This window comes from Salmo trutta, chromosome 20, assembly GCF_901001165.1.
Source record: "Salmo trutta chromosome 20, fSalTru1.1, whole genome shotgun sequence".
Lineage (NCBI taxonomy): Eukaryota > Metazoa > Chordata > Actinopteri > Salmoniformes > Salmonidae > Salmo > Salmo trutta.
Genome location: NC_042976.1, coordinates 41,399,641 through 41,417,819, shown reverse-complemented (window position 1 = coordinate 41,417,819; position 18,179 = coordinate 41,399,641). Strand labels below are relative to the sequence as shown.

Below are 18,179 nucleotides of genomic sequence, written 5' to 3'. Positions count from 1 at the left end.
TATGTAAATTGTGTCTAGTCAAGCTCTTTGGATCTGAGCCAAGTATTTGTAGAGTCTGTCAAAGCATTTGTTTTAGATCATTTAGAGACCAGACAGTCACTACTCCTCCTTCACCAACCAATCATTCCTGAGAGGTCACAGGGCAAAGCTATATCAGCCCCAGAATCAGAGACGGCACTTTTATTTCCTTCGAGCTGAAGAGTATTTGGAAACTGCTACACAGCAGCGAATATTACCTGTATTATTATTATTATTATTATTTTTCTGTCTAGCCTGAAAGGTATGTATTGCACTTGTGGCTGTAGGAAATATTGTGGCTCTAAGTATTGTGTTTGTAATATTGTGGTATATAGTTGATAGTAATTATTCATTTTTTTAGTATATCTACAGTGAACAACAGCCATGTCATCTATTTTACAAAACTGTATGGGGACTGACTGACCATTCTGAATATAGCGAGTGAGTATTTTTATTTTACTTTGAGGTTTCATTACGCGACTAGTTCTTGTTCTGATTTAGAGAGACTTTTATTATGACATTTTCATGTGCTCACTCTTATGTCAATGTTTTTACAGACTGGAGGTCCTTTTCAAGAACCCCCAGATCCATGTCAAGAACCCCCACTTGGATACAATGGAAGAGGACGTTCTCTATCACTTCAACCTGGGTACCAAGACCCACAACCTACCTGAGATGTTTGGAGACATCAAGGTTTGTGGAAGTCGCCCAGACAAAATACTTGAAATACCTGATTTCGAAAAGCTACTCTCAAAGACATTTAGTTGTGTTTTTATATCTCCCCCATGAAAGTTTGTGTGCGTCGGCGGGAGTGCCAATCGGATGAAGTCCTTTGCTCAGTTCATTCAGCAGGAGCTGGCCTTGCCCGGAAACATGGATAATATCACAGATATCTGTGAAGGAACCGACCGCTACTCCATGTACAAAGTGTACTTTCTATCAGTGTACGTATTGCACAATGGATACATCTCTCACAAGATAATGGTCTGACTAGACTTTCGATAGCCTGTTTAAGACTTTACAACTTGATAAGTGAAAATGATTTATGTAAGCCAGTGACTGACACCTGAAATGATGTAATATTATCAGATGTTTGGTGTATTGCTGTGTCTTGTAATAACAATAATTGATTGGATTTATATAGTGCTTTTCCACCTAGGTGCTCAAAGCGCTTTACAATAGTAAGAGGGGGAATTCACCTCTACCACCACCAATGTGTGGCACCTACTTTAATGATGCACGGCAGCCATTTTTGTGCCAGAATGCAGCTAGCATAGTGGAGAGGTGAGGATTTATTTATTTATTTATATATATATATATATGCATGCACTACCGTTCCAAAGTTTGAGGTCACTTAGAAATGTCCTTGTTTTTGTCCATTAAAATAGCATCAAATTGATCAGAAATACAGTGTAGACATTGTTAATGTTGTAATTGACTATTGTAGCTGGAAAGGGCAGATTTTTTATGGAATATCTACATTGGCCCTGGAAAGGCTAATTATCAGCAACCATCACTTCTGTGTTCCAATGACACGTTGTGTTAGTTAATCCAAGTTTATCATTTTAAAAGGCTAATTGATCATTAGAAAACCTTTTTTGCAATTATGTTAGCACAGCTGAAAACTGTTGTCCTGATTAAAGAACCAATAAAACTGTCCTTCTTTAATATATTTGTGTCATTCTCAAAACTTTTGGCCACGACTGTAGGGTGGCGTCGTTCGGATGGGATATTAAATAGATGTCTTGACTCTCTGTGGTCACAAAAAAAATCCCATGGCACTTATCATAAGAATAGGGGTGTCAATCTGGTGTTCTGGCTAAATACCCAAACTGGTCCCATTTCAATCATGGCCACCTAATCATCCTCCTCTTTCCTAATTGGCATATATGCACACACACACACACACACACACACACATGTTCCAAAGTTTGGGGTCACTTAGAAATGTCCTTGTTTTTGAAAGATTTTTTTTTTTAAAGTCCATTAAAATAACATCAAATTCATCAGAAATACAGTGTAGACATTGTTAATGTTGTAAATGACTATTGTAGCTGGAAATGGCAGATTTTTTTATGGAATATCTACATTGGCTCTTATGGCAAGGTGCTCCATCATGCTGGAAAAGGCATTGTTCATCACCAAACTGTTCCTGGATGGTTGGGAGAAGTTGCTCTCGGAGGATGTGTTGGTACCATTCTTTATTCATGGCTGTGTTCTTAGGCAAAATTGTGAGTAAGCCCACTCCCTTAGCTGAGAAGCAACCCCACACATGAATGGTCTCAGGATGCTTTACTGTTGGCATGACACAGGACTGATGGTAGCGCTCACCTTGTCTTCTCCGGACAAGCTTTTTTCCAGATGCCCCAAACAATCTGAAAGGGGATTCATCAGATAAAATGACTTTACCCCAGTCCTCAGCAGTCCAATCCCTGTACCTTTTGCAGAATATCAGTCTGTCCCTGATGTTTTTCCTGGAGAGAAGTGGCTTCTTTGCTGCCCTTCTTGACACCAGGCCATCCTCCAAAAGTCTTCGCCTCACTGTGCGTGCAGATGCACTCACACCTGCCTGCTGCCATTCCTGAGCAAGCTCTGTACTGGTGGTGCCCCGATCCCGCAGCTGAATCAACTTTAGGAGACGGTCCTGGTGCTTGCTGGACTTTCTTGGGCGCCCTGAAGCCTTCTTCACAACAATTGAACAGCTCTCCTTGAAGTTCTTGATGATCCGATAAATGGTTCATTTAGGTGCAATCTTACTGGCAGCAATATCCTTGCCTGTGAAGCCCTCTTTGTGCAAAGCAATGATGAAGGCACGTGTTTCCTTGCAGGTAATCATGGTTGACAAAGGAAGAACAATAATTCCAAGCACCACCCTCCTTTTGAAGCTTCCAGTCTGTTATTCAAACTCAATCAGCATGACAGAGTGATCTCCAGCCTTGTCCTCGTCAACACTCATACCTGTGTTAACGAGAGAATCACTGACATGATGTCAGCTGGTCCTTTTGTGGCAGGGCTGAAATGCAGTGGAAATGTTTTTGGGGGATTCAGTTCATTTGCATGGCAAAGAGGGACTTTGCAATTAATTGCAATTCATCTGATCACTCTTCATAATATTATGGAGTATTTGAAAATTGCCATCATACAAACTGAGGCAGCAGACTTTGTGAAAATTAATATTTGTGTCATTCTCAAAATTTTTGGCCATGACTGTACATAGGCCCATGGGCCCTTCACTGCCCTGGGGGCCATGGGATCTCCTTAGACCAGCAGCCTGGTCTCATAGACTAGACTATTGTGTACGATATGTTACGTTTGGTATGGTTACATAAGACAGATGGTTACATAAGGCAAAAACTAATGTAGGTGGTTGGTCAGGATGGATGGGTGAGCATATAACATGAACGTCTAGCAACCCAAAGGTTGCAATTTCGAATCTCATCACGGACATCTATAGCATTTTAGCTAATTAGCAACTTTTCAACTACTTTCTACTTTTTAGCTACTTTGCAACTACTTAGCATGTTAGCTAACCCTTCCCCTAACCTTAACCCTTGTAGCTAACTCCTAGCCAGCTAGCCACCTAGCTAGAATTCATAACATTCCATACGTTTCACAAATGTGTAACATATTGTACATTTTAGCAAATTCGACTCATATAGTACGAATTGTAATTCGTAACATATCATACGAAATGGGTGATGGACATCCACAAATGAATACATACCATACGAAACGTAAGATATCATACTAAATGGAGTGTCTGGGATTTACGTACAGAATAACACAAAATGCTCTGAGACCAAGTTGAGATCAGAGGGAAGAGTGCCTGCCAACCCGAGTTGCTTCCCACTGGGCAGCTGTATCATGGTGTCGCCGGCAGTAGCTAACGTGGCCAAATGTTTTCCTCCAATATTTTATTCCATGGATGGTAGCAGCTTTCATTAATTATTTTGTACAAAATTTGGTAATCATCTGGATGTCACCGTGATACCATCTACACATTGGGGGAAGCATGCACGGCGAGTCAGTTTCACAACACCAAGTACTACTTTCCCGCAGTTCCTTAACGTTAGTAAAGATTGTTAACCTCACCCCTCTGTCTCTGCAGCCTGGTATGGGTGTCCCCTCCATCTCCATCATGCTCCATGAGCTCATCAAGCTGCTGCATCACGCCCGCTGCATCGACTTCGCCCTCTTCCGCATTGGCACCTCCGGTGGAGTTGGTCAGAGCGTACTCCCCCCTTTCCATTCTTCTTTCGAACGTTAACACACATTTATACATGTTGATATAGTCGGGTAACACAGCTCTCTAAATCATGTCACTGGTGTCCCATTACAGGTCTGGAACCAGGAACAGTAGTGGTCACAGACAAGGAGGTGGACTGCTTCTTCCGCGCCCAGTTTGAGCAGGTGGTTCTAGGTAAGGTGATCACCAGGAGCACAGAGCTGGACGTGGGCGTATCCAAGGAGCTGCTGCAGTGCTCGTCCGAGTTAGACGACGTGCCCACCGTCATCGGAAACACCATGTGCACCAGTGACTTCTACGAAGGTAACCACATCACGTCACCCACCGCTGTACACTCAGCTACTCAGAAGCCCTAAGTTAAAGCTACAGTCTGTGAGTTTGGTTGTTTTTTCGAATGGTTAGACTGACCCTTTAACTTAGGATGTACAGTACATTCCCAGTGCTGCCTACTAGCCTTCTGGCTTTGATCTAACTCAGCCTGTGTTCTGTTGCGGTCCACCAGGTCAGGGTCGGCTTGATGGAGCTCTCTGCTCCTTCTCCACTGAAGACAAGCTGGAGTACCTGAGGAAAGCCTATAACACAGGAGTCAGGAATATTGAGATGGAGTCCACCGTCTTCCGAGCCATGTGTCGTGTCTGTGCCATCAGTGTAATTCAAAATAAATCAGTCTCCAATGTCACTAACTTTCTTTGACAGGTAAAATTCAGTAATCAATTTTAATTACCACCTCATATAAAAAATCAAATGTTTTTACATTTGTAACGGATGTAACCTTTCTCTCCCCAGCGGCTGTCGTCTGTGTGACTTTGTTGAACCGTTTCGATGGGGATCAGATCTCCACCCCTCATGATGTGCTAGTGGAGTACCAACAGAGACCTCAGGTCCTGGTGGCCCACTTCATCAAGAAACGCCTGGGCCTCATCGTCTGAAGCTCCCTCCGATCACCTCTGCTGCCCATGGACTGCACATAGCTACAGCTTCGACTGTTATGTGGTCATACACGGAGTGTACAAAACATTAGGAACTCCTTCCTATTGAGTTGCACCCCTTTTGCCTCTGACTGAAGTGGATTTAACAGGTGACATCAATAAGGGATCATAGCTTTCACCTGGTCAGACTGTCATGGAAAGAGCAGGTGTTCTTAATGTTTTGTACACTCAGTGTATGTATACAGTCATGTTGATATGTTAAGATATTATTTAAAGTGTTCTAAAAGTACATGAAGATTTTACAGATGTGTTGTATCGTGTATGATTTGTTAAATGAAACTCAGAGTGGGCTCTTACGCAATTGTGTGGTATATTTGTAATGGTATTACAGTTGAAGTCAGAAGTTTACATACACCTTAGCCAAATACATTTAAACTCAGTTTTTCACAATTCCTGACATTTAATCCTAATAAAAAATCCTTGTCTTAGGTCAGTTAGGATCACCACTTTATTTTAAGAATGAAATGTCAGAATAAGAGTAGAGAGAATGATTTATTTCAGCTTTTATTTCTTTCATCACATTCCCAGAAGTTTACATACACTCAATTAGTATTGGTATCATTGCATTTAAATTGTTTAACTTGGGCCAAACGTTTCAGGTAGCCTTCCACAAGCTTCCCACAATAAGTTGGGTGAATTTTGGCCCATAACTCCTGACAGAGCTCGTGTAACTGAGTCAGGTTTGTAGGCCTCCTTGCTCGCACACGCTTTTTCAGTTCTGCCCACACATTTTCTATAGGATTGAGGTCAGGGCTTTGTGATGGCCACTCCAATACCTTGACTTTGTTGTCCTTAAGCCATTTTGCCACAACTTTGGAAGTATGCTTGGGGTCATTGTCCATTTGGAAGACCCATTTGCGACCAAGCTTTAACCTTATGACTGATGTTGCTTCAATATATCCAGAAAATGTTCCATCCTCATGATGCCATCTATTTTGTGAAGTGCACGAGTCCCTCCGGCAGCAAAGCACCCCCACAACATGATGCTGCCACCCCCGTGCTTCACGGTTGGGATGGTGTTCTTCGGCTTGCAAGCCTCCCCCTTTTTCCTCCAAACATAACGATGGTCATTATGGCCAAACAGTTCTATTTTTGTTTCATCAGACCAGAGGACATTTCTCCAAAAAGTACGAGCTTTGCACCATGTGCAGTTGCAAACCGTAGTCTGGCTTTTGTATGGCGGTTTTGGAGCAGTGGCTTCTTCCTTGTTTCTTCCTTGCTGAGTTTATACTTGCATACTGTTGTTTGTACAGATGAACATAGTACCTTCAGGCATTTGGAAATTGCTCCCAAGGATGAACCAGACTTGTGGATGTCTACAATTTATTTTCTGAGTTCTTGGCTGATTTTCTTTTGATTTTCCAATGATGTCAAGCAAAGAGGCACTGAGTTTGAAGGTAGGCCTTGAAATACATCCACAGGTACACCTCCAATTGACTCAAATAATGTCAATTAGCCTATCAGAAGCTTCTAAAGCCAATTTTCCAAGCTGTTTAAAGGCGCAGTCAACTTAGTGTATGTAAACTTCTGACCCACTGGAATTGTGATACAGTGAATTATAAGTGAAATAATCTGTATGTAAACAATTGTTGGAAAAATTACCTGTGTCATGCACAAAGCAGATGTCCTAACCGACTTGCCAAAACTATAGTTTAACAAGAAATTTGTGGAGTGGTTGAAAAACGAGTTTTAATAACTCCAACCTAAGTGTATGTTAACTTCCGACTTCAACTGTATATATTGTGTTGCTTTTGACTGCAGGAATGTCAGCCAGAGCTGTTGCCACAATTAAATGTTCATTTATCTACCATATACCGCCTCCAATGTCATTTTAGAGAATTTGGCAGTACGTCCAACCGGCCTCAACCGCAGGCCACGTGTATGGCATTGTGTTGGCGAATGGTTTGCTGATGTCAGCGTTGTGAACATAGTGCCCCATGGTGTGGTTATGTTATCGGCAGGCATAAACTACGGACAATGAACACAATTGCATTTTATCGATGGCAATTTGAATGCACAGAGGTACCATGATGAGATCCTGAGGCCTATTGTCGTGCCATTCATCTGCCGCCATCACCTCATGTTTCAGCATGATAATGCACAGCCCCATGTTGCAAGGATCTGTACACAATTCCTGAATCTGAAAATATCCCAGTTCTTCCATGGCCTGCATACTCACCAGACAATGTCACCCATTGAGCATGTTTGGAATGCTCTGCATTGACGTGTGCGACAGCGTGTTCCAGTTCCCGCCAATATCCAGCATCTTTGCACAGCCATTGAAGAGGAGTGGGACAACATTCCACAGGCCGCAATCAGAAGCCTGATCAACTATGCGAAGGAAATGTGTCGCGCTGCATGAGAGAAATGGTTGTCACACCAGATACTGACTGGTTTTCTGATCAACACCCCTACCTTTTTTTTAAGGTATCTGTGACCAACAGATGCATATCTGTATTCCCAGTCACGGGAAATCCATAAATTAGGGCCTAATGAAATTATTTAAATTGACTGATTTAGTTACAGGAATTGTAACTCAGTGAAATCTTTGAAATTGTTGCATGTTGCGTTTCTATTTTTGTTCAGTATACCTGATGACATTAAGTCCGATGACTTTTAAAAATGTATAAAGGATTTAGAGAAAGATGCTCTCTTCTGACTGTAATTTAATCAAATGGCTCATGGCTCAGGAGTTAGGCACTGGCGTAGCGGAACTATATTTAGAAATTGAAATGCATCTCTGACTTCATTGTACCTGACATTTTAAAATCCGGAATAAATTCAGTTCAGGCCTGGCTGATATGGGTCCACATCCTCTTATTCAACATGGATTATTAAGAAATGACTTCAAAATGGAGATGAGACACTCAAGGATTGCAAAAATAGGCCAGCAATAGTCATATTTATGCCGATGTGCAAAACCGATGTCAAAGCTGACATGCATACCTATATAACGTAAGTAGATGATGTAATGACGGCACGAAAAATACAGCGCTACACAGAACAAAAGCAGAAAAATACTAAGCACATACTTCCAAGTCGAGCAGTCATTTGAAAGAGTAAGAACATTTCAGCGAGACAACTCAAAGGCAAAATCCAATAATGGCAAGATAATGGAATTCTTTTCCCTTGACAATCAACCGTCCTGATGTTGGCTTTCGCCGACTGGTCGAGCCCCGGTATACACTATTTTTCAGATGTTGCCCTACCGGAGATACAAAGTATTGTTGAAACGTACATCTATGATCCACTTGCTATGGGCGTCACTGCTATTAGCTTCACGACTGACATTTGGACCAGCGATGTCAGCCCCATGAGCATGCTGAGTCTGACAGCACAGTGGGTCGTTGAGGATTTCATACTGAGGAAAGCCGTATTACATGCTCAAGAATGTTCTGGTTTTCATACCACTGCTGCCATTTCAATGGCATTTGAGAACATCTTTGAAACTTGGAAACATGAACACACACCTAGCACCATTCGAACATCTGCTGGATGGAAAGGTGGAAACGGACACAGTGACAGTGCACACCGAGGAAGACAGGCCACGGACAGACAGAGCTGAAACTTCACTGCTTGACATGTATGATGAAATCCTGGTTGAGAATGAAACGACTGAACAAATGAACAACGAAACAGCACAGCCAGTAAGTGAAAGAAATAGGTTTTGATTATGTTTTACTGGTAATGGGGACCTCAAATCAAATTGTATTTGTCACATACACATGGTTAGCAGATGTTAATGCGAGTGTAGCAAAATGCTTGTGCTTCTAGTTCTGACAGTGCAGTAATATCTAACAATAATATCTAACAGTAATATCTATCAAGTAATCTAACAATTCCCTAACAACTACCGAATACACACACATTTAAAGGGGTGAATGAGAATATGTACATGTAAATATATGGATGAGCGATGGCGAAGGTGCAATAGCTGGTATAAAATACAGTTTATTCATGTGATATGAGTAATGAAAGATATGTAAACATTATTAAAGGGCATGATTTAGAGTGTATTGTATAAAGTGACTAGTGATCCATTTATTAAAATGGCCAGTGATTGGGTCTCAATGTAGGCAGCAGCCTCTCTGAGTTAGTGATTGCTGTTCAGCAGTCTGATGGCCTTGAGATAGAAGCTGTTTATCAGTCTCTCGGTCCCAGCTTTGATGCACCTGCACTGACCTCGCCTTCTGGATGGTAGCGGTGTGAACAGGCAGTGGCTCGGGTGGTTGATGTCCTTGATGATCTTTTTGGCCTTCCTGTGACATCGGGTGCTGTAGGTGTCATGGATGGCAGGTAGTTTGCCCCCGGTGATGCGTTGTGCAGACCGCACCACCCTCTGGAGAGCCTTGCGGTTGAGGGCGGTGCAGTTGCCGTAGCAGCCTGTGATACAGCCTGACAGGATATTCTTGATTGTGCATCTGTAAAAGTTTGTCAGGTTTTTGGGTGACAGGTAAAATTTCTTCAGCCTCCTGAGGTTGAAGAGGCATTGTTACGCCTTCTTCACCACACTGTCTGTGTGAGTGGACCATTTCAGTTTGTCAGTGATGTGTATGCCGAGGAACTTAAAACTTTCCACCTTCTCCACTGCTGTCCCTTCGATGTGGATAGGGGGGTGCTCCCTCTGCTGTTTCCTGATGTCCACGATCATCTCCTTTGTTTTGTTGACGTTGAGTGAGAGGTTTTTTTCCTGACACCACACTCCGAGTGCCCTCACCACCTCTCTGTAGGCTGTCTCATCGTTGTTGGTAATCAAGCCCACTACTGTTGTGTCGTCTGCAAACTTGATGATTGAGTTGGAGGCGTGCATGGCTACGCAGTCGTGGGTGAACAAGGAGTACATGAGGGGGCTGAGTACGCACCCTTGTGGGGCCCCAGTGTTGAGGGTTAGCGAAGTGGAGATGTTGTTTCCTACCTTCACCACCTGGGGGCGGCCCGTCAGAAAGTCCAGGACCCAAGGCCTGGGTTGAGACCCAGGGCCTCCAGCTTGATGATGAGCTTGGAGGGTACTATGGTGTTGAATGCTGAGCTGTAATCAATGAACAGCATTCTTACATAGCTTTTCCTTTTGGCCAGATGGGATAGGGCATTGTGCAGTGTGATGGCGATTGCGTCGTCTGTGGACCTGTTGGGACGGTATGCAAACTGAAGTGGGTCTAGGGTGGCCGGTAAGGTGGAGGTGATATGATCCTTGACTAGTCTTTCAAAGCACTTCATGATGACAGAAGTGAGTGCTATGGGGCGATAGTCATTTAGTTCAGTTATCTTTGCCTTCTTGGGTACAGGAATAATGGTAGCCATCTTGAAGCATGTGGGGTCAACAGACTGGGATAGGGAGCGATTGAATATGTCGAGGACGTGGCTAGGGATGCCGTCTGGCCAGCAGCCTTGCGAGGGTTAACACGTTTAAATGTTTTACTCACATCAACCACGGAGAAGGAGAGGGTGGGGGCGCAGTCCTTGTTAGCGGGCCTCGACTGCGGCACTGTATTATCCTCAAATCAGGCAAAGAAGGTGTTTAGTTTGCCTGGAAGCGTGACGTCGGTGTCCGTGACGTGACTGGATTTATTTTTGTAGCCCGTGATTTCCTGTAGACCCTGCCACATGTCTCATGTCTGAGCCGTTGAATTGCGACTCCACCTTGACGCTGTACTGGCATTTTGCTTGTTTGATTGCCTTGCGGAGGGAATAGCTACACTGTTTATATTCAGACATATTCCCAGACCTCTTTCCATGGTGAAATGCGTTGGTTCGCACTTTCAGTTTTGCGCGAATGCCGCCATCCATCCACGGTTTCTGGTTAGGGTAGGTTTTAATAGTCACAGTGGGTACAACATCTCCAACGCACTTCTTTATAAACGCACTCACCGAGTCAGCGTATAGGTCAATGTTGTTCTCTGAGGCTGACTAGAACATATTCCAGTCCACGTATTCAAAACAATCTTGAAGCCTGGCTTCCGATTGATCGGACCAGCGTTGAATGGTTCTCGTCACTGGTACATCCTGTTTGAGTTTCTGCCTATAAGACGGAAGGAGCAAGATGGCATTCTGGTCGGATTTGCCGACCATACGTAAATGCCAACAAAATAACTTTTTGGTCAGTGTGATGTGTGGTGTGGTGTGTGTGTGTGTGTGTGTGTGTGTGTGTGTGTGTGTGTGTGTGTAACCTTTATTTAATTTGGCAAGTCAGTTAAGAACAAATTCTTATTTACAATGACGGCCTACCCTGGCCAAACCCAGACGACGCTGGGCCAATTGTGCGCCGCCCTATGGGACTCCCAATCACAGCCGGATGTGATACAGCCTGGATTCAAACCAGGTACTGTAGTGATGCCTCTTGCACTAAGATGCAGTGCCTCAGACCTCTGCGTCCGTGTGTGTATGTTAACTATTTAACTGTACTAGATGCTTAAAAGGGCGCAATTCTTTTTAATATCATTTTTTTTTGGAAAGGAAAATATTGGATATCGGTATCAGCCAAAGCTGTCATATCAGTGCATACATACTTAAAGTGAAATGCTTACTTACAATCCCTTAACCAACAATGCAGTTTTAAGAAAAATAAGTGTTAGGTAAAAAATAGATAAGAAATAAAAATAATTAAAGAGCAGCAGTAAAATAACTGTAGCGAGACTATATACAAGGGGTACCGGTACAGAGTCAATGTGCAGGGGCACAGGTTAGTTGAGGTAAATAAGGTAATATGTACATGTAGGTAGAGTTAAAGTGACTGTGCATAGATAATAACCAGAGAGTAGCAGCAGCGTAAAAGAGGGGTGGGGGACAATGCAAATAGTCCGGGTAGCCATTTGATTAGCTGTTCGGGAGTATTATGACTTGGAGGTAGAAGCTGTTAAGAAGCCTTTTGGACCTAGACATGGCGCTCCGGTACCGCTTGCCGTGTGGTAGCAGAGAGAACAGTCTATGAATAGGGTGGCTGGAGTCTTCAACCATTTTTAGGACCTTCGTCTGACACCGCCTGGTATAGATGTCCTGGATGGCAGGAAGCTTGGCCCTAGTGATGTACTTGGCCACACGCACTAACTTCTGTAGTTACAGAGGCCGAGCAGTCAGAGGCCGAGCAGTTGCCATACCAAGCGGTGATTCAACCAGTCAGGATGCTCTTGATGGTGCAGCTGTAGAACATTTTGAGGATCTGAGGACCCATGCCAAATCTTTTCAATCTCCTGAGAGGGAATAGGTTTTGTCATGCCCTCTTCATGACTGTCTTGGTGTGCTTGGACCATGATAGTTTGTTGGTGATGTGGACACCAAGCAACTTGAAGCTCTCAACCTGCTCCATTTCAGCCCTGTCGATGAGAATGGGGGCGTGCTCGGTCCTCCTATTCCTGTAGTCCACAATCATCTCCTTTGTCTTGATCACGTTGAGGGAGAGGTTGTTATCTGTCTCTCCCTATAGGCTGTTTCATCGTTGTCGGTGAGAAGGCCTACCACTCATCGGCAAACTTAATAATAGAGTCGTGCCTGGCCATGCAGTCATGGATGAACAAGGAGTACAGGAGGGAACTGAGCACGCACCCCTGAGGTGCCCCCATGTTGAGGATCAGCGTGGCAGATGTGTTGTTACCTACCCTTACCACCTGGGGGCGGTCCGTCAGGAAGTCCACGATCCAGTTGCAGAGGGAGATGTTTAGTCCCAGGGTCCTTAGCTTAGTGATGAGCTTTGTGGGCACTATGGTGTTGAACGTTGCGCTGTAGTCAATAAATAGCATTCTCACGTATGTGTTCCTTTTGTCCAAGTGTGAAAGGGCAGTGTGGAGTGCAATAGACATGGCATCATCTGTGGGTCTGTTAGGGTGGTATGCAAATTGGACTAGGTCTAGTGTTTCTGGGATAATGGTGTTGATGTGAGCCATGACCAGCCTTTCAAAGCACTTCATGGCTACAGATGTGAGTGCTACGAGTCATTTAGGCAGGTTACCGGTAGTCATTTAGGCTTGGTAGTCATTTAGGCAGGTTACCTTAGTGTTCTTGGGCACAGGGACTATGGTGGTCTGCTTGAAACATGTTGGTATTACAGACTCAGTCAGGGACTGGTTGAAAATGTCAATGAAGACACTTGCCAGTTGGTCAGCGCATGCTCGGAGTACACGTCCTGGTAATCTGTCTGGTCCTGCGGCCTTCTGAATGTTGACCTGTTTAAAGGTCTTACTCACATCGGCTATGGAGAGCGTGATCACACAGTCGTCCGGAACAGCTGATGCTCTCATGCATGCTTCAGTGTTGCTTGCCTCGAAGTGAGCATAGAAGTAATTTAGCTAATCTGGTAGTCTCGTGTCAATGGGCACTGACACTTTGACTGTTTGATGGTTCGTCTGAGGGCATAGTGGGATTTCTTATAAGCATCTGGGTTAGAGTCCCGCTCTTTGAAAGCGGTAGCTCTACCCTTTAGCTCAGTGTGGATGTTGCCTGTAATCCATGGATTCTGGCTGGGGTATGTACGTACGGTCACTGTGGGCACGACATCATCGATGCACTTATTGATGAAGCCAGTGATTGATGTGGTGTACTCCTCAAAGCCATCGGAAGAAACCCAGAACATATTCTAGTCTGTGCTATTAAAACACTCCTGTAGCTTAGCATCTGCATCATCTGACCACTTATTTATTGACCAAATCACTGGTGCTTCCTGCTTTAGTTTTGGCTTGTATCCAGAAATCAAGAGGATAGAATTAAGGTCAGATTTGTCAAATGGAGGGCGAGGGAGAGCTTTGGGTGGTGGACCATTCTTGATACACACGGGAAACTGTTGAGCGTGAAAAGCCCAGCAGCATTGCAGTTCTTGACACAAACCGGTGTGGCTGGCACCTACTACCATACCCCGTTCAAAGGTACTTAATGCTTTTGTCTTGCCCATTCAGCCTCTAAATGTCACACATACACAATCCATGTCTCAATTATCTCAAGGCTTAAAAATCCTTCTTTAACCTGACAGGTTTCTCATAATGACAGGCAGTTGTTATCTAACGTCACAGTGGCACGAAACGCAGACATTCTGTGTTAAATGAAGTATCAGATACTGACAGATAGCAAAGGGAGGCGTATGAGGAATACTGCGAGGAATATGTTAGAAGTTGAGCCAACATGGTCTGTATTGACAATCCCAGAAGTAGCCCAAAGAAGACACTCTGACAAATCTGTGGACAAATATCGCTTTTTATCTATATTACCTGTACCTGCAGCCAGTTTCCAAGATGTTAAAAAAAACAATTCAACTTCACATCAATAAAAACATGCTCTGTCACTGGCCAGGGAAAATGCTATTTACATTATGACTTATTCGGGACACCTGGTTAGCAATTTTGATTGAATAGGGCTAAACACTCTTTGTGGAAGACTTGAATCCTGTTGAGTCAGTGTCCCGTCGAGGTGGTCTGGGTGGCTGGACTACAGAGAGAACCTCCTTAGCATACAGTGTGCTGTGGAGTCCTGCTGCCCGGAGGGCCTGTTCAATCCTCACTCTCGGATCAGACACAATCTGGAAACCAACAGAGGGAATGATAATAGGGATCTGGTCAAAAGGAGTGCACTATATCGGGAATACGGTGCCATTTGGGACGCGCTATTGTAAGGTCCAAAAGGCATAAAAAAATAGATAAGGACGATACTGTCACACTCTTGTTCATACATTTTTATGATATTTTGCAATTCTAGTCAAACATTTTTTCATATGTTTCCTAACATTCCTCAGTTAAACCAAGGTCATTTAGTCATCGATCACGTTTTCAATTGGAGGAGATGATCTAACCGTCACTGGCCTGATTATGCAATAGACCGCAGGTAAAAACCAGTGTGCTTTCCTGCACAGTGGAGTCGTGACACAATGTACCAGACAGACGTACTTGAGGGGGATTCTGTTTAAAGGTCTGTCTGCATGAGGGTAAGGTTTGTTCACCCAGGTCAAACATTATTGTGAAGGATTTTTCTGGGTTTTTGTATGTCTGTGAGCGAGGCAGTAAACACAAAATATTACAGTGACACCAAAGGAGGCTGGTGGGAGGAGCTATAGGAGGACGGGCTCATTGTAATGGCTGGAATGGAATCAATGGAACGGTATCAAACATAAACCACATGTTTGACCCCGTTCCATTCATTCCATTCCAGCCACAATGAGCCCGTCCTCCTATTGCTCCTCCCATCAGCCTCCTCTGATTGACACATGTTAACAACCTTGGGAGCTACTGGAGAGAGCGCAGTGGGGGAAAAGGCAGATTGACGTGTGTTGATTTGAGAGCAGAAAGTAAAGGACAGTGGCAGGTCAGACTCACCTGAGAGTCTGTGTACGTGTTGAGGTGATATAGGGGACGGTGCAACCGAAACTCCTCCTCTCCGCTCTGCTGCATTAGCCGGCCTCTCCAGGCCTCCGTATCTCCCATCATCCTCTCTGGGTCTGGCTCTGCCACCACTGCCACCTTAACCGCGTGGGGGATGGAGAAATCACTTGAAAAACACCAGTTTGATGATAGCCTAGTCATTTCCTTGTATTTCCCTATCCCACCAGTAAGTGGCAGTGAAGCCTCAAAACCAACATGGAACAGCGGGGTCAAAAGCGGCCACAAATGTTCTCCTCCGTGGCATTTTAAATGTCAGATCCAACAAGGGAAGTGAATGGGAATAAGTACTGATAAGAGACGTACCTGATTTCTCAGGGCCTCCAGACGACTGTCTCTCTCCTCTTCCTCTTTTAGGCGCTGGAGTGCCTGCGCCTCCCTCTCCTGTCTCCGCTGTAGCAGCGCCTCCTCACGGAACTGCACCCTGAGGGCAGGAGGGACAGAGATAGGGGAGGGGGAGAAGTGGGCAAGGACATCAGCCCTCAGCCCAGGCACCACCTATCTGTGGTGGCACAGCAGCCCTGCAGGCTGGGAGAGCGTTATGGGCTGCCTGAGAGCTGCTCCTCAGTCTCAGCAGCAGCTACAGTATCTCATGTCCTCAGTGCTCCTCACCCTGCCCTGACTAACTCAACCCTGTCTCTCTCTCGTTCTCCTAGCACTGTTTAAATGCCAGGGACTTGAAAGGAGGCCTGAACGCTAGAGAGGACTGTGGAAAAATAAGAGACTGCACTAAAAAGAAGAGAAAACGGCAACATATCAAATTCTACCAGTGGTTCCTAAAATGAGATATTTCAAACTAATTCCTCAATTTGTCATGGAAAAACATAAATGACTCCACAAATGACGCACCATTCGAAATAATGGTGTTTTATGAGCATTGTCCAAATAAGCCATAGGGGCGAACAAAAAAACTGTCTGTCAGCCAGGTGTTGAGCTCTCTCCTTTAGCGGCCTTGTGGCTAAGCTGCTGCCCATGGTGCATGCTTACCTCTCCTTATCTCTCTTAGCTTGCTCTGCCATGAGTCTCCTCAGCTCTGTCAGTCTCTGCTGATCTCTCCTCTCCAGCTCCTCTCTCCTCCTCTGTTTCTCTGCGTAGTACTGCTTCACCTAAGATATACAGGGAACAAACGTTCACAAAACAAACCAAGAAGTTTACAATAATGCCTGGATCATGCGAGTGAACACGAGGGAAACTTCAGTGTGATGTCATCGCGTCCTATTGATCGTGACGGTGTGAAATCAGATAAGAGTAAATCAAATGAATGAGATGATAGTTCATAGTCTGAGAGATGACTGTGTAGAAGTATATGTAATCCATTTCAGCCTAAATGGCATCATTAATCAGAGATTCTCCCAGCTTTCCTATGGTACTTTAGCAGGCCGCAAAGGAGGGGCGCAATCAAACAAGGCTGGCACCAATACACACTCTGGGGCGATACCAAGGGGCAATGCGGGTCAGGGACCACACACTTCTACATACACGCATGGACACACACACAATCACGCACACACACACGCAGGTGCACACACACACACACCATCATACCTCATTAAGCTGAATACACAATTAATCAAGCTAATGAAAATCATCATGACACTTTTCCACTTTTCTGACAACCTTATAATAACATATACTGTAATATTATATTACATACCCGTGGAGTTAAATCACTCAAATGAACTTGGGCCATACCTACAGTATATTGGATACTAAGATGTTATCATATACTGCCATAGAATCTGAGGAGCAAAGACTCATTTCAAACATAATGTGACTGGGGGCAGTGCAATATGCTGGAGCGTGGCAGGTGTAAGGATTAGGGGGTCTTTACTTTTTCCTTCTGCAGTGACCTCATGGCCGAGTCTCTCTCCTGCTCCCTCCTCAGTCTGTCCTCCTCTTCCTCCTGCTGCCTGCCAGCAATGGCTGCCTCCAGTCTGGCAACCTCTTCTTGATGGGCACGCCATTTCTGCAGCTGGACACACACACAGGCATGTAGGTTAGTGCCAATCAAAGGCTGCCTCTCTGGACCGAATCACATTGCCAGATGCCCAGCTGGGTACCAGCCCCAGAGTCTGGTGGGAATGAAAAGGAAAAAGAGGTGTTGAAACAGCCCCTCACAGCACGTCAGAACACCTCAGGACAGCACCGAGACACAGAAAACCCTGCTCCCACACTGTAATGAAGCTATTTATGCACTATCCTGCACAACACTTACTTAACCAACAACATGTTGCTATAAGCCACTGTCTCACAGCTACACACACTCCAACACATACCACCCACCCAGTCAGACCTATGTAAACACACACGCATGTGCATGCACACACACACACACACACACACACACACACACACAACAATAGTTGAGGAGTGAGTGACAGGTTGGTTATGCATCAGGGTCCCTGTGGCACGGTGTGCACTGAAGTGTTGCAATCCAAACAGGCAGACAGATTTACAGATCCATCAACACCGAGCTTAGGAACCCCCTAAAGAGAGCCAAGCATTATTAACACAGTCTATCACACATTAGCACCAGCATCATCATCAATCCAATCAGCCTGCCTGTCTGCCTGC

The 18,179-nt window shown here is 44.5% G+C and overlaps 2 protein-coding genes and 1 long non-coding RNA gene across 6 annotated transcripts in view; 2 read left to right on the top strand and 1 right to left on the bottom strand.

Moving 5' to 3' along the window:
- Positions 1–144: 144 nt before the first annotated feature.
- On the top strand, positions 145–1,303 carry LOC115156082 (uncharacterized). Its single transcript, XR_003868178.1, has 3 exons — positions 145–459; positions 576–711; positions 811–1,303. It is a non-coding gene; the product is annotated as an uncharacterized LOC115156082 (long non-coding RNA).
- A 2,727-nt stretch (positions 1,304–4,030) lies between these two features.
- On the top strand, positions 4,031–4,957 carry LOC115156376 (uridine phosphorylase 2-like). The gene is made up of 4 exons (XM_029703848.1): positions 4,031–4,037; positions 4,169–4,249; positions 4,358–4,567; positions 4,767–4,957. Exons 1-4 carry the CDS (start codon positions 4,031–4,033, stop codon positions 4,955–4,957), a joined length of 489 nt encoding a protein of 162 aa, XP_029559708.1.
- Positions 4,958–14,412: 9,455 nt separating this feature from the next.
- The window catches only part of LOC115156079 (coiled-coil domain-containing protein 148), a 49,519-nt gene continuing 45,752 nt past the window's right edge, over positions 14,413–18,179 (bottom strand). For 3 of the 4 annotated variants that reach the window (XM_029703349.1, XM_029703346.1, XM_029703347.1), the window contains exons 11-15: positions 17,437–17,577; positions 16,593–16,711; positions 15,912–16,029; positions 15,543–15,686; positions 14,415–14,752 (exon numbers count right to left, since the gene is read on the bottom strand). In XM_029703349.1, the coding sequence (XP_029559209.1) occupies positions 14,591–14,752; positions 15,543–15,686; positions 15,912–16,029; positions 16,593–16,711; positions 17,437–17,577 (684 nt within the window). In that variant the 3' untranslated portion in view covers positions 14,415–14,590. Of the gene's footprint in view, positions 14,753–15,542; positions 15,687–15,911; positions 16,030–16,592; positions 16,712–17,436; positions 17,578–18,179 lie in introns of all 4 variants that reach the window. The other variant, XM_029703348.1, reaches the window with a different exon arrangement.

Excerpts from the sequence above, each read along its gene's own strand:
- LOC115156376 (XM_029703848.1), top strand. Across the intron at positions 4,250-4,357 it reads CCGGTGGAGTTGGTCAGAGC|GTCTGGAACCAGGAACAGTA; the intron begins GTACTCCCCCCT and ends GTCCCATTACAG. Across the intron at positions 4,568-4,766 it reads CACCAGTGACTTCTACGAAG|GTCAGGGTCGGCTTGATGGA; the intron begins GTAACCACATCA and ends GCGGTCCACCAG.